Source organism: Tachypleus tridentatus, chromosome 3, assembly GCF_004210375.1.
Source record: "Tachypleus tridentatus isolate NWPU-2018 chromosome 3, ASM421037v1, whole genome shotgun sequence".
NCBI lineage: Eukaryota > Metazoa > Arthropoda > Merostomata > Xiphosura > Limulidae > Tachypleus > Tachypleus tridentatus.
The window spans coordinates 42,739,065-42,760,300 of NC_134827.1; the positions used below are offsets into that span (position 1 = coordinate 42,739,065).

The 21,236-nt window shown below is 34.4% G+C and overlaps 1 protein-coding gene across 6 annotated transcripts in view; it reads right to left on the reverse strand.

Moving 5' to 3' along the window:
* Hmgcl (hydroxymethylglutaryl-CoA lyase) overlaps positions 1–21,236 on the reverse strand; it is a 36,408-nt gene that overhangs the window by 8,389 nt on the left and 6,783 nt on the right. For 2 of the 6 annotated variants that reach the window (XR_013026154.1, XM_076493898.1), the window contains exons 2-6: positions 15,060–15,131; positions 7,706–7,813; positions 7,178–7,273; positions 4,479–4,537; positions 2,822–2,911 (exon numbers count right to left, since the gene is read on the reverse strand). Coding sequence is in view for 5 of the 6 variants with exons in the window: in XM_076493898.1 (XP_076350013.1) it covers positions 2,822–2,911; positions 4,479–4,537; positions 7,178–7,273; positions 7,706–7,813; positions 15,060–15,131 (425 nt within the window). In the remaining variant the exon portion in view is untranslated. Of the gene's footprint in view, positions 1–2,821; positions 2,912–4,478; positions 4,538–7,177; positions 7,274–7,705; positions 7,814–15,059; positions 15,132–19,273; positions 19,528–21,236 lie in introns of those variants that run through there. The other 4 variants (XM_076493899.1, XM_076493900.1, XM_076493902.1 and 1 more) reach the window with 4 other exon arrangements.

A 21,236-nucleotide genomic window follows, 5' to 3' on the forward strand; every position in this document is an offset into this window, starting at 1 on the left:
CAGGAAACAGTTAACTGTCTATTTCTCAGAGTTCCTACATGATGAAGCAAAACCAAAACTATATTTGTGCATACCCACCAGGTACCTGTCACAATCAGCAAAAACTTTTCACGAAGTAAAACTTTTCAAAAAAATTGTTGTGCAGTGTTCTTATAACTGCAACTGACGCCAGCTTTAGTGTGACATAATATCACATTTATCCACAATTTTTTTCATATTTTCCAAACTTGTCTACAAACCCCAACTGCAAATTCCTTATTACAGTATAGGGACACAAGTTTGTTTTTTCATGTGTATTAGAATGTTGACTACACATTGGCATAAGTCACTGATCTAATGAAGAAAACCATACCTTAATGTGAACAACTGAAAATGGCTCCACAAGAAACATTAACAATAGGTCACATGAAGTAAAAAATCTGATGGAAAACAAAATCAAACTGATGGTAATTGAAAAGATTTAAACTGAAATGTTGAAAATATTTCATATTTTTCATTATAAGAAAATATCAAGGAAGGAAAAATTTTGCTACAAATACCACTGAAAGCTAAAATAACAAGCCCAAAAACTGTGGTCATTTCTAGGAAAAGAATTATATCTAAAGACAAACAATGCTGAGGAAGCAACAAATCTATGATGATATGCTATTTTACTCTGTGATTACTACTGGTGGAAAGCTATAGTTTAATAATGGTTAAATGAAAGACTTGCTTAATACACAACATATGCAGGGTGAGAATTTGTTTGAAACTCCTAGTATGCTTGGAAAATTCAATGGCAGGTTGGTCCGAGGTAAAAGTTCTGTTAACAATAAAAAGAGGTAATATTTATGAATAAGAAACTTTTTAACGAAAAACACATAAAATTGAATTAATTATTCACTCAGTAGAAATACCACTGGACACTGAATGCAGATTAATTAGAAATGCAGAATTATAGTGCCACGTATATGCATTAACCCTTTTGCTACGAGCTTAATATAATTGGTTTCTTTTAAATTTCGTGCAAAGATACTCGAGAGCTATCTGCCCTTGCTGTCCCTAATTTAGCAGTACAAGACTAGAGGGAATGCAGCTAGTTATCACCACCCACTGTCAACTCATGGACTACTCTTTTGCCAACAAACAGTGGGATTGACTGTCACATTATACCACCCCAATGGCTGAAAGAGCAAGCACATTTGGTGTGATTACAAGTTGAGTGGCTTAACCACATGGCCATACCGGGCTCGCTTCATATAATATACGAGTTAATCTACACATTTGCACACGTTAATTATTTGCACTATTACTTTTGAAATAGCATGTGGATCTTCACAAATTTCGGAAGAAATTTAGTAAAGATTATGAGTATTTTGTACACACAAATCAGATTTTTCCTAAAGATTTGGTTGTGAAAATAGTGTATTTCATTACTAGTCTGAATGCAAAGTGATTTCATGTTAAGACTAAAAACTTTTCTTCACCCCAAAAATCTCAAATATTATTTGCATAATCTCTTAAACATCTTAAATACATTTCAAAGGTTTCAGTGATGTCGAGAAAATCCACTCATAGAGAAAAATATATATGTAAAAATGGCTCGTTTGGGTTGAGAAATTCACTCCTCTATGTAAAAAAAAGAAAAATTTTCTCAACCCAAACGAGCCATTTTTACATATATATTTCAAACATTTATTTTCAGCAAGACATTGTTTTATGTTATTTTCTCTACTCTAACTATGTGTAATCTGTCATTTGACCAACCTCGTAACCATCATAAAAACTTTGGAAATAAATGTAAATGAAGTTTTTTTCAGGCTAGAATGACTACATATTATAACACAAAAAGACAGTAATATAAAACTGACCTTTAGTCTTTCCTGTTGTGGTTGTGTTTTAGTGGACTAATATTTTATAATATAGTCATTTCAATTATTGTACATTATATTCATAAATAATTACTATTTATAAACAAGTTATAAAACTTAGGTTTTTTAAAATATAAAACAACAAATTATGAATTTTAGCATTTACTTTTAAATTAAGAACTCAACTCGCATGTTATATTAAAGTTTAAATTATAATCTACAGTTTGATTCCAAACTTAATGGCAAACTAGTAGTTCAATAAAATTTTGAATGCAAGTCAACAAACAAGAGGACATGGCTTTTGATCTGTGACTTACAGCTAAAGGGTTAACAAAGCTACATGCAAGTCAACAAACAAGAGGACATGGCTTTTGATCTGTGACCCACAGCTAAAGGGTTAACAAAGCTACATGAAAGTCAACAAATAAGAGAGCATGGCTTTTGATCTGTGACCCACAGCTAATGGGTTAATAAAGCTACATTCTGTGCCCTAAGAAATTAAGTAAAATACTGGGGAACAAATATGTCTTGATAAAGTATTTAAGAAATAAAATGGTGACATTTAGCCTAAGGTTTGATATTTCACAGTAAATAAAGCACAGTCTACTGTGTAACTTTAAAATAAAACAAAATTAATAAAGACAAACCCACTGGTAGAGGGTGAATTCTCTAATTCTCAGAGTTCAGAGAGTCAACTACATTGATTGGAAGTGAAAACAAACTTATTGTCAGTACCTTGATTATCATCAACAAATGCCTCAAAATGTTTTAAATAATTGAAAACAACAAATTCAGAGCTGTTACACAGGACCCAACTAGACTGATTATAAATGTGCCTGTAACTGTATGTATTTAATTTTTTAAGTACTTCTAGATCAAGAGAGTTTACCATATCACTAAGCATGATGTTTGAAATAAACACAAAAAAAATAACAGTTTAACAAAATAAAAGAAGTAGAAAAGGTCTTAACCCTCTGACTTTAACCTGCTCCTGCTTGGCCAACATCATCACATCTTCAAACCTCTGTAAACTTTCTTCAATAGAACAGTTGATATTTTTCCTGAAAACAACAATAAACTCTTAACAGATAAATAAATAATAGTAACTCTTAAATTACATCATAATTACCTTCCTAACAGACTCATGAATAAATAATCAAAACATTATCACCTTCAAAAGGAAAAAAAATCCAGACACAAAATCACCGTACTACAGTGAGAAATATAAATAACACACTAGAAGGCAGTTACAATTTAAACAGTTTTATGTATTTGTAATCAAAGTAACATTTGCTTTATATCAGTTTTTCAAGTATTATTGAGATTTTGGCCTGACAAAAGTGTTGCAATGTATCTCTTTATAACAAAGACAGATTTCCACGTTCAGGTCACCTCTTCATAACAAAGACAAATTTCCATGTTCAGGATATCTCATCACAATATAAAGACAGACAAAAGCGTGATCATATTTGGTTACAGGATGCAAGCCTGTATTCCACAGATTACTAATTGAATGCTCTAAATACCACACTAATAACACAGTGCAGTACATTACAAACTTTATAATATAGTGTTTCACTATCAATGTAATAAAGTGTATTTAAACCAAATTAGCATACAACACTCCTTTTTAAGCACTACAGAATTATAAAAACCATAAATTACTATTATATGAATACTGTGTAACCAATCCAATATAGAATAGATCTTACATGCTATGTATTACTTCTACATGAATACTGTGTAACAAAATCAATGCATAATAGTTATGTAATACACTCTACTGTACTACGGATACACAACATAATCAAATTAAATAAAATGTTATTCATTTCTAAATGATCGGTGGTTTACAAGGACTCTGCAGAACAAAATGAACAGTGGCATGTACTGTTTATATAGAAGTGCTCAAAGACATTGCAATTAGCATCTACATTCCTATTAAAATGAAGAATGCTTATTTTAACATGTATCAACTCTCCAATCACACTGACTGAAGTGTCATTCTTACTTCATAATTTATTATATTTTGTTATCAAATGTCATGTAGAAAATTCATCAATTCATCATTAAAATTACAAAATAGATATATGTCTGAAAGGGGGTTTAAGCATTTGGGAGAGTCTGGAGACCACAAAGTAATGAACGGGTAATGTCATTCAATATAGGAGTCCAAATAAAAGAAATTTTTAAAGTTCTTGTTAAAGATGTCTCTTAATCTTGAGACAAAATAACTGTGAAGATCTTTTCAACTATAATGTAAAAACACTTTCTTCAAAAATATCAGGTACAAGTATTTTCCATTTCAAAGTGAAAATATCAGGTCCAGGCTTGTCTGCATGTGTTGAGTGAGAGGTCCAGGTTTGTCTGCATGTGTTGAGTGAAAAGTCCAGGTTTGTCTGCATGTGTGTAAGTGAAAGGTCCAGATTTGTCTGCATGTGTTGAGTGAAAGGTCCAGGTTTGTCTGCATGTGTTAAGTGAAAGGTCTAGGTTTGTCTGCATGTGTTAAGTGAAAGGTCCAGGTTTGTCCGCATGTGTTAAGTGAAAGGTCCAGGTTTGTCTGCATGTTTTATACTTTATTTTATTGTTCTTTAATAACTACATTTTATAATCAAACCTTATTTCTACCTGGTGAACGTTTCAGATGCAGCTCCGAATATAGCTATTTCTTTCACCCCCACAGATAGCTGTGTAATAAACAAACACACATTACATCTTTGACAGATTGTTTAGGCAGAGTATTCGAGATGCAACCTTGTAGAATGGATCTCAACTACCTGTTATAGAGATACAAGTGTAGAGAATGACATTTTGAAAGTCTTCTGCCTTTTGTCTTCAGGTCAGTGTGTGTGCGTGCTCATGTAATTATAGTGTCCTAGTAGATTGTGGAGAGCATGTTATGATTGGTTGGATTATCATTGTTTCTGATTAGAGGAGAAACTTCCTGTAGATTCAACCAATGGCAGCCACAGGTTACCTACCACTAATCTAGAACTTCTGTTTAATGAAGGTCTAATAGTGTTAATGTAAAATGATTTTTTGATTTTTCTTGTCTTCCAAAATTTGTATGTGTCAATGATTCTAGTTTTCTCCCAGTTTATTATGTGTCCAGTTGACGTGGTGTGCTCTGCAATGACTGAATTTTATGTTTTTCATGAGTCTTGTAATATCTTTATGTTCTTTTATTCTTGTTGCGACTTTTCTTCCAATTTCTCCAATGTATTTATTGTTGCAGGAACACAGAATTTCACATATGCTGTTTCTGAGATTCTCTTTGGTAGGTTGCTGTTTGTTTTTTTAACAGAATGGACCTCAAGGTATTGTAGGATTTCCACCAGACTTCTATGTTGAATTTCTTGGCTATGCATTTGAGTTTTTCACTGAAATATTGTAGCTGTGGAAAATTGGTGGTAGTGGTGGTGACTTTCTGTAGTTGTTTTCTTCAAGGAGGTTTTTGATGAAGGAGGAGGTGTAACATCACACACTCTCCACAATCCATCAGGACACTACAAAACACTGACAACACCTACACACACTGACCTGATATCACACTCTCCACAATCCATCAGGACACTACAAAAGACTGACAACACCTACACACACTGACCTGATATCACACACTCTCCACAATCCATCAGGACATGACAAAACACTGACAACACTTACACACACTGACCTGATATCACACTCTCCACAATCCATCAGGACACTACAAAACACTGATAACCCCTACACACACTGATCTGATATCACACTCTCCACAATCCATCAGGACACTACAAAACACTGACAACACCTACACACACTAACCTGATGTCACACACTCTCCACAATCCATCAGGACACTACAAAACACTGACAACACCTACACACACTGGCCTGATGTCACACTCTCTCCACAATCCATCAGGACACTACAAAACTCTGACAACACCTACACACACTGGCCTGATGTCACACTCTCCACAATCCATCAGGACACTACAAAAGACTGACAACACCTACACACACTGACCTGATATCACACACTCTCCACAATCCATCAGGACATGACAAAACACTGACAACACTTACACACACTGACCTGATATCACACTCTCCACAATCCATCAGGACACTACAAAACACTGATAACCCCTACACACACTGATCTGATATCACACTCTCCACAATCCATCAGGACACTACAAAACACTGACAACACCTACACACACTAACCTGATGTCACACACTCTCCACAATCCATCAGGACACTACAAAACACTGACAACACCTACACACACTGGCCTGATGTCACACTCTCTCCACAATCCATCAGGACACTACAAAACTCTGACAACACCTACACACACTGGCCTGATGTCACACACTCTCCACAATCCATCAGGACACTACAAAACTCTGACAACACCTACACACACTGACCTGAGGACAACAGGCAGAAGACTTTCGAAACTTTGCCCTCTATACTTGTGTCCCCACAATAGGCAGTTGCCACCTATTCTACAAAGTTTCATCAAACACATTACATCATAATATCCTCCAACTATACAAAATTTGCTCAGTAACACACTCTATTATATAAACAAGTAAATTAAATTTTAATAAAAAATAATGTATTACAGAGTCCTTGTTACATATATAAAACTAACTAAAATAAACCTCAATAAATCAGAAAGTTCTATAAATGGGTCATTTTATCTCATGACAACATGTCTACTATAAAACATACTTTTTATTATTAAATGACGATTTTCTATTCAGAGTAATATATTCCACTTTGTATGGGGTAAACTGTAATTCTTTTTAGCTCCTCCCGAGTATGTTTTGTAAAGTCTTTTAAAAGTATCTTCTACATTAAATGAGCTTAAACAACAAATTTCTCAAAAATACACAAAGAAACAAAAACATCTGATGAAAAATGTGGTCTCTCAAATGTGTACTCGTGGTATGTTTACCATAGTGGTATGTTTAAACAAATTTCAGTGTTAACTCTTACCCATTTATAATGACACACAACAATAAAGTATTAAATCCCCACAGTTTAGTGTATAATTACAATCATAATAACATAGTATTAAATCTCCCCAGTTTAGTGTATAATTACAATCCTAATAACTTAGTATTAAATCTCCCTGGTGTCTTGTATGTACTGACATATACAACGACTTACAAAACATGTTTCAATATCAAATGATGAAGGTCGTCATTCCTGTCACTATAATCTCCTCCTACTAGTCCTAGGCTATGTGATGTTTTCATTAATTTGCTTTAACTCTAAGCATATTTACTTGGTTTCCATCTAACATATCCAGAACAAAACTTACAGCTGCTTCTAATCCTTTCACATTGGGTACAAGGACAGGATATGATACATTTGTGTGCTTGTTTATAGCATTGTACACATCTTTGTGATCACCCATCTATTAATAATGAAAATCACAAAATATAAAACACATAAAGACATTGCCACTTTTATATCACATACATAAGATGCTAAAAATATAATATTTCAAGAAAGATTTCACAATCTTCAAAATCAATAAAATACATCTGTTTTCTTGTCATGAAAATTATATCATTTTCCAAATCATAAAAGAACATAAAACCATCAAAATTACTTCATAATATTAAAAAATACACGTGTTACTCTTATCTTTATATTTACTGTCTTTCAAAATAAGTTTTTACTGTAAATAAAGGCTTTATAATCTTTCATGCTTGTCACCCACTTAAGTTATCACAGATAAGTCAGCCATAATTATATTTAATAAGTAATTCATTTGTGTTTAAAGAACCTTGCAATGAATAATACATAATTTACAATAATAATTAAACATAAAACAATCTCATACTTGGGGAACCCACTTTGGAGACACAAAACTTGTTGCTTCAATGACTTGTAGACCACACAAAGAAAGTTTGTTGATAAATTCTACTTTAATTAAACTAGGTACAACTGTCTGGAAAAATAATAAAAACACTTTTAAGTATAATATCACAAAAGGTACAACTCAATTCCATAATACAACTATCAACAGCTACAAGAATAAGAAATAACAATCATGAAAATATATTTAATGAAGAGAAGCTGACACCAGCAGTTTAAAATTGCTTTATAACAATTAGTTTAATACAAATCAGTATGACACTGAAAGAATTAACAATCAGTTCAATACTCACAAATAACTGACACTGAAAAAATTAACAATCAGTTCAATACTCACAAATGAGTATGACACTGAAAAAAATTAACAATTAGTTTAATACTCACAAGTGAGTATGACACTGAAAAAAATTAACAATTAGTTTAATACTCACAAGTGAGTATGACACTGAAAGAACTAATAATTAGTTAAATACTCACAAGTGAGTATGACACTGAAAGAACTAATAATTAGTTAAATACTCACAAGTGATTATGACACTGAAAGAACTAATAATTAGTTAAATACTCACAAGTGATTATGACACTGAAAGAACTAATAATTAGTTTAATACTCACAAGTGAGTATGACACTGAAAGAATTAATAATTAGTTAAATACTCACAAGTGAGTATAACACTGAAAGAATTAATTAGTTCAATACTCACAAATGAGTATGACACTGAAAGATTTAACAATCAGTTCAATACTCATAAATGAGTATAACATTGAAAGAATTAACAATCAGTTCAATACTCACAAATGAGTATGACAGTGAAAAAATTAACAATTAGTTAAATACTCACAAATGAGTATGACACTGAAAGAATTAACAATTAGTTAAATACTCACAAATGAGTATGACAGTGAAAAAATTAACAATTAGTTAAATACTCACAAATGAATATGAGACTGAAAGAATTAACAATTAGTTAAATACTCACAAATGAGTATGAGACCAAAAGAATTAACAATCAGTTCAATACTCACAAATGAGTATGGCAGTGAAAGAATTAACAATTAGTTCAATACTCACAAATGAGTATGAGACTGAAAGAATTAACAATTAGTTCAATACTCACAAATGAGTATGAGACTGAAAGAATTAACAATTAGATCAATACTCACAAAAAATGAGTATGACACTGAAAGAATAATTAGTTAAATACTCACAAATGAGTATGACACTGAAAGAATTAACAATTAGTTTAATACTCACAAATGAGTTTGACACTGAAAGAATTAAAAATTAGTTAAATACTCACAAATGAGTATGACAGTGAAAGAATTAATAATCAGTTAAATACTCACAAATAAGTATGACACCTTGGGACATAACATGTTTAAAATGGTGCCGTCGTTGAGAGTCGTAATGACGGAAAGACAATAAAATGTGGCTTATTGTGACCAGAATGTTACACAGACAACACACTGGAGCATGAGTCTCAGAAAAAAGATCACAATGAGTTAAAGAACTGTGATTAATGCGTAGTCTAGTCAGAACAACTTCCTCTTTCCAATCCTTGTGGAAGCAAGACAGCCAAAGTCTAATAGAGTGTTTTATTTGGAAAAGCTTGTTTTCACGTTGCTACCTCCAAGTCGACTGTAATTGGCACAGAGCCTAGCCAAGAATACAGGACCATAAGCCTATGTATGGAACAGGCACAGTAGTGACAGTGCCAGAGCAGATAGATTTAGCTGCGATGTCAGTGAGCTCGTTCCTGCAAATACCAACATGGTCCGGTATCAAGAAAAACTAGATAGAAGAAGATGTTAACGAGAAATGGGCTAGTCGGTTTTGAACAGGGTGTGAACTAATGTTAAGCAATTCCAGGGCCAGTAGAAAACTACGAGTCAGTATGAATAGTGCAGTTTGAGTACTTCTTAGCATCTATGTTATCCAGGGCAAGAGAAATGGCATACAGTTCAGCAGTGAACACAGAAGCTGTAAAGGGGATATTGTGCACAACGACCAAACCATGGAAGAACCCAAACAATCACCTTATTTCAAACCATCAGTATAAATAAGAATGGAAGGATGGTTCTAAATATGTTCAGCAAATAACAGACAGTATTTCCAATCAGGAGTGTCTGCTTTTCTCAGATGACTTAAAGATAGGTCACTGCAATGAGCCATGGTGGGATGGGATGACCAGTGGATATATCATTGTTATCCAATTCATTCAAATGCACCTGGATACAAAGGCCAAAATAAGAAATGGCAGATCATCTGTTCTGAAAAACTATGGTCCACTGAGGGAGGAAAACACAACCCCAGGTTGGATGCTTCAGTAAGGAACAATGTTTTCAAGCATATAGTAAAGACAGTTGCAAACGGTAGAGGTGCAAGAACGTTCATGAGTCTCTATGTATAAGCTCTGAACTCAGGAAGTGCAGAAAGCCCCAGAGTAGAGAAGTCCCTGATGATGAATGGGTTCCAGCATCTTTAAAGCCAAAGTCCTAGCAGAGCCAGTGATCCATAGACTAGTTTCAATCAAATGAGAGCACAATACATCTTTACCATAAAACATTGATCTGCTCCTCAGGTGGTGGAAGAGAGGACACGGAGGATGTTCAGTGCTCTTGTACATTTGATCCGTAGCTACTTGATGTGTGGTATAAAAGCCAGCATAAGGTCAAAGATAAGTCCCAAGAACTTTGCCCCAGGGACCACAGGCATCACAACTTCACCAATATGGAGTTCAGGATCAGGGTGAATATCCCATTGGCAGTAAAAGTCCATGCAAACAGTTTTAGAGAGAGAGAAATTAGAGTTGTGTTCCACTTCAGTAAATGACTTAGGGCAGTCTGTAGCTACTTCTCAATATATCTCATGTTCGATGACTGACATGAGATGTGAAAATAAGAGCGAGTTGTTCAGTGATAGCATGAATCTTTAAATTGAAAAGTGTGACACTCAAAACACAGGCCTGAGGTACTCCAAGTTCCTGTAGAAAAGAAGAGGAAAGTCCCAAACCCATACAAACTTGGAATCTCCTGTCCATTAAAAATGTTTTAATAAAATTGGACAAATGGCCATGTAACCCACATATATATATATGGAGGTCTCGCAAAATGCCATATCACCATGTTATATCTGTTGTACCATTAGTCTTCTCAGCATCAAAGAATATTGATACAAAATGTTGCTGTTTGAGAAAGGATTCTCTGATTGACGTTTCAAGTCGAATCAGGTGGTCTAAAGTGGAGTGCTGTAGTCAGAACTCACACTGGGTGGGCAAGAGGACATTGTTTGATTCAAGGAACCAAACAAGATGAGCATTAACCATCCTCTCTAAGGTCTTACAGAGACAGATCTTTAAAGCAATTGGACAGTAGCTTGAAGGAAACTTGGGATCCTTCCCAGGCTTAGAGATAGGTAGGACAATAGCCTGGCACCAAGCATCAGGAAAAACATTCTCCTGACAAATCCAGCTAAAAGCAATCAGAAGATTAGCAAGAGAAGCAGAAGATAAATGGCATAGCATTACATAATGTACATCATCAGGTCCGACCGATGAGTGGCCAGTTTCAGTTCCACCAGTGTAAAGGGATGATTATAGTCATAGAGATAATCAGCTTGAAAGGAAAGAGGTGATCACTCTCCCCGAGTCTTGATAGCTGAGAAGGTGGAGGAAGAAGTAGAAGTGCAAGATCATCAGAGAGCAAGATTGAGAGGGGAACAGAATTATATTGTCCACTGACCTTTCGAATTTTGTCCCATATGATTTTGGAACTGGTGAGCATGTGCAGATCAACCAACAGTGCCACCACTCGATGCACTCATCCACACAGCCTGTCATTTCTGTACAAAGAAAACTCCCAAAAGGTGACTGTATTGGCATATTTCAGAAATGTTTCTTGTAAGGAAAGACATACAGGATGGTAGAAAGCAATCAGTGCTTTGATGTAATCCAGATTAGAACGTAAACCTCAACAGTTCCATTGTATCAAGGTGGCCATTTTTATTTATGTGTAGACGAAGTGGGTGGAGAGCCCTTCTGTTTACAACCAAGTCTTTTCTCTTTATTTGAGGGAGGCCCGCCGACCTACATGAATCCTGCCCTGAGTCTATTGGGCAGGTCTTTGCTGTTGGAAGAGGATTCCAGCAAGAGGGTTGGGAGAAGAAGATGTACCTGAAAAAATGCCTTGTACCCTGAACCAAAGAAGGTGGATTTTGGGGTTTGCTGGAATGTATTTTAGGGACAGAGTTGGTGTTGAAGTTGATTCATCAACGTTTTTAACCATGGAGGTCAAAAGACTTTTCATTTGGTTTGAGAACAATTCTGTTGGAAGCACAGAGAGATCTATCTGCTCTCCCACTGTAGTAGTGGAACAAAGTGCAAAAGCACATGTCCGAGACAAGGTGATGGACAGCATTTTGAGCCTCAGAATAAGTAATGTTTTGAATAATTTTCTTCTTTTTCTTCCAACCATTTAGGGCAAGAAAGAAAGTAGGATGGGTGAGAGTCACATCAATTGACACAATGAGAGTCCACTTGACACTCACAGGCATCGTGGTCCTTGCTACTGCAAAGAACACAGTTCAATAAACCACAACATGACATCTTCGAGTGACTGAAACGCTGACATTGGAAACATCCAAGAGGGTTTGGAATGTACAGTCGCACCCTGCAATAAAGATAACCTGCCTTGATGGTAGCAAGTGGACTTGGTAATGTAAATGTCAGAATGAGGACATTGGTAACCATTCTAATTCCATCTTTGCAAATGGAAATATGCCTCACTGTAGAAACTCCTTGGATGGAGAAACCAGCGAAAATCTCTGATTTGGGGATGTTCTTCAAATCACTCTCAATAATAACTCCTCATGATGATGTCAAAGTACCAGGAGGTATATCCCTAATTGCCTTTGAGTGCAAGAGGAGTTCACTTTGTTGAGATGTGAATCTTTCCTCCAATATGTCACCAGACCAAAGCTTCTTTACCAACTTTAAACAGCCAGAAAGTCCCTCTCGCCCCTTCTGTATGAAAAAAGGGAGACATCTGCCCTAAAGGTTTGTCTGAAAGAGAATGCAGTATTAAAAATTGAGGTACAACAGATGGTACAGATGTTGAAGATTGCTGCTCAGAGTCTTCAAGTCGTGGTCCTTTACCTATAGACTGTTTTTTCACTATTTTATTTCAGTTCTTATTTGGAGGATCCATAATAATAATAAAAAAAGAATATTTTGGTGTCCTACGAGGTGATGCACTACAATACCAAATAAGGACACTGCAGCAATGCCAGTGAGCACTATACCCAAACATCAGCATCAGATACAATGTCCATAACACCTGTTTAGAACATCCAACACTGGTACTTGGTTGACCCTAGCCCAAGTGGACCAGCCAATTGAACCAAGGGGGGAAGAAAATGGAGGTAGAAATATTACATCAATATCTGAAATGGATGAAAAACTAAACCAGTATAAATACAACACCATAAGTTTGAGAAGGGAAGAAAATGGAGGTAGAAATATTACATCACGATCTGGAATGGATGAAACACTAAACCAGTAAAAATACAACACCATAAGTTTGAGAAGGGAAGAAAATAAAGGTAGAAATATTACATCACGATCTGGAATGGAAGAAACACTAAACCAGTAATAAATACAACACCAAAAGTTTGGATAGGGAAGAAAATGGAGGTAGAAATATTACATCACGATCTGGAATGGACGAAACACTAAACCAGTATAAATACAACACCATAAGTATGAGAAGGGAAGAAAATGGAGGTAGATATATTACATCAAGATCTGGAATGGACAAAACACTAAATACAACACAATAAGTTTGAGAAGGGAAGAAAATGGAGGTAGAAATATTACATCACAATCTGGAATGGACGAAACACTAAACCAGTATAAATACAACACCATAAGTTTGAGAAGGGAAGAAAATGGAGGTAGAAATATTACATCACTATCTGGAATGGACGAAACACTAAACCAGTAAAAATACAACACCATAAGTTTGGATAGGGAAGAAAATGGAGGTAGAAATATTACATCACGATCTGGAATGGACGAAACACTAAACCAGTATAAATACAACACCATAAGTTTGAGAAGGGAAGATAATGGAGGTAGAAATATTACATCACTATCTGGAATGGACGAAACACTAAACCAGTAAAAATACACCACCATAAGTATGGATAGGGAAGAAAATGGAGGTAGAAATATTACATCGAGATCTGGAATGGACAAAACACTAAACCAGTATAAATACACCACTAAAAGTTTGGATAGGGAAGAAAATGGAGGTAGAAATATTACATCATGATCTCGAATAGACAAAACAATAAACCAGTATAAATACAACACCATACGTTTGAGAAGGGAAGAAAATGGAGGTAAAAATATTACATCAATCTCTGGAATGGAAGAAACACTGAGCCAGAAGAAATATTTCATCAAGATCTTCGGATGCAGGGAAGAGTTGGATGTATTATAGCAAAACCTGATGATAGAGGAAGCACCGAGTACCATATTAAAACCTGAAACTGGTAGGTACATTCAATTAACAGAGACAGTAAATCAAATTTCTTCAAATAAAGTTATCACATCTGTAAAGTCAAAATAGTAGCAATCCTGAGAAACAGAAAGTTCAGAATACTTTAAAATAATTAACATTCATCACCAATCTGATTCATTTGAAGATGTATTCTCACTTCTATAGATCAACAATAATCTAAGATACTTAATGAATTTACTTATGAAAGTTCAACTTTTGTAAAATAGTAATAATATCTATTAAATATCTATTCCACATTTCTTGAGTTTCAACCATCAAGAATTATTTGGGGGATCTCTTTCAACAGCCAAGAAATGACAAGATATGGAATACTAATTATGTTCCACTTTTCCAGAAAGCTCAATGAAACAAAATATAGTACAAAATAACAGTTTTCCATGGAATCAAAATTGTACAGCTATGCTCACCTACACATGTATAACCATCAATCAAAATGGTACAGCTATGCTCACCTACACATGTATAACCATCAATCAAAATTGTACAGCTATGCTCACCTACACATGTATAAACATCTCATCAACAAAAACTTACTACCAATGTTTTAATAGCTGTCCATTTCTTTTTATATCTTGTACTCTAAAATAGCTAAGTAGTGGAAGGTATGAAGGATATGAACTAATACACAAAGAACCATGATATTAAAAATCTAATGAATTATACATGAATAAATAACACTAATAAGATGTTTTATCATCAGAAACTTTCAATAAAACTGTACTTTACACTATACCTACTTTTTCATTCTGTAATCCATCTCGGGGACCAACCTCGACAATTTTGATTTGTTCAGGAAATAATCTGTTACCCTTTAGATTAAAAAAAGAAAAATTCATACTTTCTGAAAAATACTACAGAAAAGAATTTCTTACAAAAACATGAATGTTAGTTTCTTATACAAGTATAAATCTTACATACAAACATGCATCACAATAATCATACAAGAATGTAGCTAGCAATCAGGTGTATAAGTTAATATTTTCCACAATGAAAATGTATTTTCAATAATACTTACCTTTATGACAAGATAGTTATTTCTTGATCTTCAGGGTTTCCACTCTTTGCCCATCTAAGTATTGAAAATGTTTGCTTCAGTCTTTTGTACCCTATTCAAATACCCCAATCCAATTCTAATTTGCAAATTTCTGCACCAACTTCAATGCACCCTCTATCTAGGTACTGCATATAAACACCTCATTCAGATAATGTAATAACCAAAGGAGAGCCCCAACTCGACAGCTGAATTTTCATAACTTAAGGTTGGAATGAAGGGTGTTGGGATACACATATACCCCACAGTGGTGGCTATGACAACTGGACTAAAATATTATATAGATATGTTTTTGATTGGTTCCAAACCTGTAGCTATAGTGATGCATTCCTAACCACCAGAATCATGACAAGAAAGTATGCAACACCAAAATGAATGAACTTTCTCCTCCACCTGAAGAACTTTAAAGGAAAACAATACAAGCTCAGAATGATGAAATGATGTATACCTTACTCAACTAATGGAATAAAATTCATCCAGTCTGGAATTATAAAACTTCATCCTCACACCCACAAACCAAGTGAACAAGGAGTATTCCACTTGCCCCTGGAACTATGGAGAAGATGCACAATGTGTGCTCAATTAAGGGCCTAGGATGTGACCACTTCATGTTCAGAATTATGAAGAGAGATTGGACCTCTACCTCCTTCCATGAACAATATATCAAACCAACATTGATCAAAGAGAAGGGTCCTACTAACTACCAAGTCATGTATGTAAACAGACACAAGAGTATTATGATTAGTCCACATTCAAACCTGCAAAATGTCTTGCAGAGGAAATTCAACTATGCAGCTAATGACAGATATATGACGAATCTGGCAAGATGAGACATACCAAAGATTCCTCTTCTGTAATGATAATCCATTGCAGGCCATGTGAATCAATTTGCAAAGCTACCTTTTGTGAGGATAATGGGAGATAAGTCATGGGAAACAAAAGGATCCCAGTAAACAAATAATCGGTTCCCAATATCTTGAAATAATTTAGTATAAATCACAAAACACTTAAGGGACATGACATAACAACTGATCAGAACTGGAATGGTTAAAAAGGTAACAAATGGCTGTCCAATGCATTGGTGAGAAAGATCTTTCCCTTTCCTGACCATCAGAGTCTTGAGAAAAAAAGACCTATCAGGGTAAATCAGGAAAAATGTGAAATGATAGAGTCCTATTCAAAAGGGCTTTAATAGACCATATAGAACTGGAGAGTTAAAAACTTTGATATTTTTAATACCTAAAAATAGTGGATAAGGATGCCTTACATAAAGCCACTTAAAATAAAGCAAGGGCCTTCCCAAATACCCAAGTCATAATATCAAGGGCCTTCCCAAATACCCAAGTCATAAAATGAAGGGCCTTCCCAAATACCCAAGTCATAAAATGAAAGGCCTTCTCAAATACCCAAGTCATAAAATGTTTAACTTAATAGGTTCACATATTATGTTTAACTCCTTCACAGTTAGCCATAATATGTGAACCTATTATAATGATAAACTTGTGTTTTATGGTTATGACAGCATTGCTTTCTTAATTGAATGGTTTGAGCCTGTACTAAATGAAAATGGATGCAACATCAGTAAACGTTCTATCCAATGTAGATGTGTCAAAACTGCAGTGAATAATTAAATTTCAACACAACCTACAGCAGTGTATAGGAGACTATATTGACCAAACATCCTTATTCTGTAATATTTAATAACTTCTTGCACTTTGTGGAACTTCTCATGACTCTGACAGTTTCAGATGTACAGTGTAATAGGCAACTTACACATAACCAAGTAAACAATAATCATCCCATGCTGTGTCAGTAACTGCACACCTCATGAGAAGAAACTGTTTATATTTAGTTTGGCAGTATAAAACCCAGTACAAGAAGCAGGCTACACATTCTGGTGCACTTTAATGGATTAATTAACAATTAGCAGACAATTTAAAAAAACACATCATATATCCTTCCCCAAATGACTTTTCTGATAAAAATATACAAAAAGTACTAACTACTATATTAGTGAAACATTAGTTTTAGACTATATTATTTGTCCTGGCTAAATCTAATAGTTATTTATGTTACTTTGTTACATTCACAAGGATATAAAACATACTTGAATATTGAGATAATTTAATATTTTAATCATATATTACTTGGAACAATAACTTCCATTTATTTCTATTAAACTTCTGGGTAGTCATGGGCCACCTTTATTTTACTTTCTGGCAACCATGAAAAAAAGAAAAAGGAAACAAGTGGGTTTTAAAATCAAATTCTTACACAAAACACTGGTTGTACTTTAATCAGAAAGACAATATTAATAATATTATGAAACAAAACTTTTCCATCAATCACAACTCGCAAATCTTGAATTTAAATGACTAAAGAGGCTTTCTTTTCAAATATAAAAATTATATTCACACTTCCAAGTAACATACATTATATTTAAAAGAACTATTACCAAGTTTCACAGAAGAAAAGTAGATTTGAGAATATGAATAGTTTAGTGATGTTTAAATATCATTCAACCATCAAGCCATAATAACAATACCTTAGCTATACTATGTACATCTATCATATAAAAACTAGAAAGTTTGGTCTATTGCAATTTTCACTAACCAATCAGATCACTCAAACTTTACTTACCCAAGTGTAGAATATTACTAGTGCTAAGCTAATGTAGTAACAATACTTTATACAACCACTAACTAACAAAAGCTACATACGCTCACCAATGAAAGCAACATACACCCACTAACCCACAAAAGCTGCACACAGCCACTGACTAACAAAAGCTACGTACACCCACTGACCAACAAAGTAAAAGCTAACACACACATCCTCTAACTACCACAGATAAATCTGGTACATACACCCACTGACCAACAAAGTAAAAGCTAACACACACATCCTCTAACTACCAAAGACAAATCTGATACGTACACCCACTGATCAATAAAGTAAAAGCTAACACACACATCCTCTAACAACCACAGATAAATCTGATACGTACACCCACTGACCAACAAAGTAAAAGCTAACACACATATCCTCTAACAACCACAGATAAATCTGATACGTACACCCACTGACCAACAAAGTAAAAGCTAACACACACATCCTCTAACAACCAGAGATAAATCTGGTACATACACCCACTGACCAACAAAGTAATAGCTAACACACACATCCTCTAACTACCAAAGACAAATCTGATACGTACACCCACTGACCAACAAAGTAAAAGCTAACACACACATCCTCTAACAACCACAGATAAATCTGGTACATATACCCACTGACCAACAAAGTAAAAGCTAACACACACATCCTTTAACTACCAAAGACAAATCTGAAATGTACACCCACTGACTTACAAAGTTACATCCAGTATAAATTACTATTGATATTATTATTACTAAAACTATTTCAACCACTATCTGCTATATCCAGTGCTAAGTCCTTTTGTCCAATACTAGAGCTAATCTATCCAAATGGTATACAACAGACATAGTAGAGGCTAAGGATTATTTACTTCTTTAACTGTATGAATGATAACTGTTATGTTGTAAACTATACCAAGTGACATTTATTATCAACTATATTTAAACCATCAAGGTTATGGTAGGAGTTAACAGTAATACCTAATTCAATTAACTTTACTGTTAGCTAAAAGAACTGACAAACCAACAAACTAATTTACTTTTGTTCAAAAACTTAAAGTAACTGCAGTATCAACAAGAAACAACACTAATTATAACAACAAAAGGGTGAAAACACAGAAGCATATGGATTATGTCAAGCACACCCTTGACTCACAAAGATATTAAAATACCAGATACCTGATTTATAGATAAAGTACTGTTTGATAATCTCCTTAAATTAGATGTTAAACAACAGACAAACCTTGATTAAAGTCATTCTGCATAATTAAAAGATTCTTGTTTTACATAATTTGAAATCTTCTGAAAAGTTAGTTTTCTAGGCATTAGCACCTGCAGGAATGTTCTGAAGAAATGACTTCAAGTTATAGTTTACTAAGGCATTACCAACTGCAGAAATGTTCTGAAGAAATGACTTCAAGTTATAGTTTACGAAGGTATTACCAACTACAGAAATGACATCAGGTTAGTGTTTTGTAGACCAAGGATATTACCACCTGTTTAAATGTACTTGTGCAAGAAAAAATAAGAAAGTGAACTGCACAAATGTATCAGGAAAACTTGAACATTATATAATTACCCATACCGAAACCTGCTAGACTGGAACATAAATATGGGTCAAGTTTTCCTTGAGGTGCATGGCACAGTACATACCTAGTTAAACATGGGTGGAATATTACTATTACACATAATGTTTACATTCAAAACATTGGTTAACTTCACCAAACTCTCTACTAACAAAAGAACTGTTACATCTAAAAATACAGCTTTTAGAGCCATTTCTTCTGCTAGCACAGTACCAGTGTCTCTACCTAAACTTTCTATTAGTACAATACATATAAGGAAAAGTTTTTAATTCAAATTCACATCCTTAAAATACTACTACTTATCCAACTTTATTCAAAGAAATAATATACAAAAAACCATGAACACTAGAGATGGCAAAGATTATGATGGGATATCAGTCTCTTCCAACAAATAATAAAAAAGATACATATGTACAGTACAGTTTCTTAAAACAGTATAATATAAAATTAACACATACAGTTCAACATAACACACAATCATTCCTCTGTCCTAAAGTCATACTTTCCTAAGTTTTACCAGTACAGTTCAACATGACAGATAATCATTCCTCTGTCCTAAAGTCATACTTTCCTAAGTTTTACCAGTACAGTTCAACATGACAGATAATCATTCCTCTGTCCTAAAGTCATACTTTCCCATGTTTTACCAGTACAGTTCAACATGACAGATAATCATTCCTCTGTCCTAAAGTCATACTTTCCTATGTTTTACCAGTACAGTTCAACATGACAGATAATCATTCCTCTGTCCTAAAGTCATACTTTCCCATGTTTTACCAGTACAGTTCAACATGACAAATAATCATTCCTCTGTCCTAAAGTCATACTTTCCCATGTTTTACCAGTACAGTTCAACATGACAGAATCATTCCTCTGTCCTAAAGTCATACTTTCCCATGTTATACCAGTACAGTTCAACATAACACACAATCATTCCTCTGTCCTAAAGTCATACTTTCCCATGTTTTACCAGTACAGTTCAACATGACAGATAATCATTCCTCTGTCCTAAAGTCATACTTTCCCATGTTTTACCAGTACAGTTCAACATGACAGATAATCATTCCTCTGTCCTAAAGTCATACTTCCCCTTGTTTTACCAGTACAGTTCAACATGACAGAATCATTCCTCTGTCCTAAAGTCATACTTTCCCATGTTTTACCAGTACAGTTCAACATGACAGATAATCATTCCTCTGTCCTAAAGTCATACTTCCCCTTGTTTTACCAGTACAGTTCAACATGACAGATAATCATTCCTCTGTCCTAAAGTCATACTGTCCCATGTTTTATCAGTACAGTTCAACATGACAGAATCATTCCTCTGTCCTAAAGTCATACTTCCCCTTGTTTTACCAGTACAGTTCAACATGACAGATAATCATTCCTCTGTCCTAGTCATACTGTCCCATATTTTATCAGTACAGTTCAACATGACAGATAATCATTCCTCTGTCCTAAAGTCATATTGTCCCATGTTTTACCAGTACAGTTCAACATAACACACAATCATTCCTCTGTCCTAAAGTCATACTTTCCCATGTTTTACCAGTACAGTTCAACATGACAGATAATCATTCCTCTGTCCTAAAGTCATACTTTCCCATGTTATACCAGTAC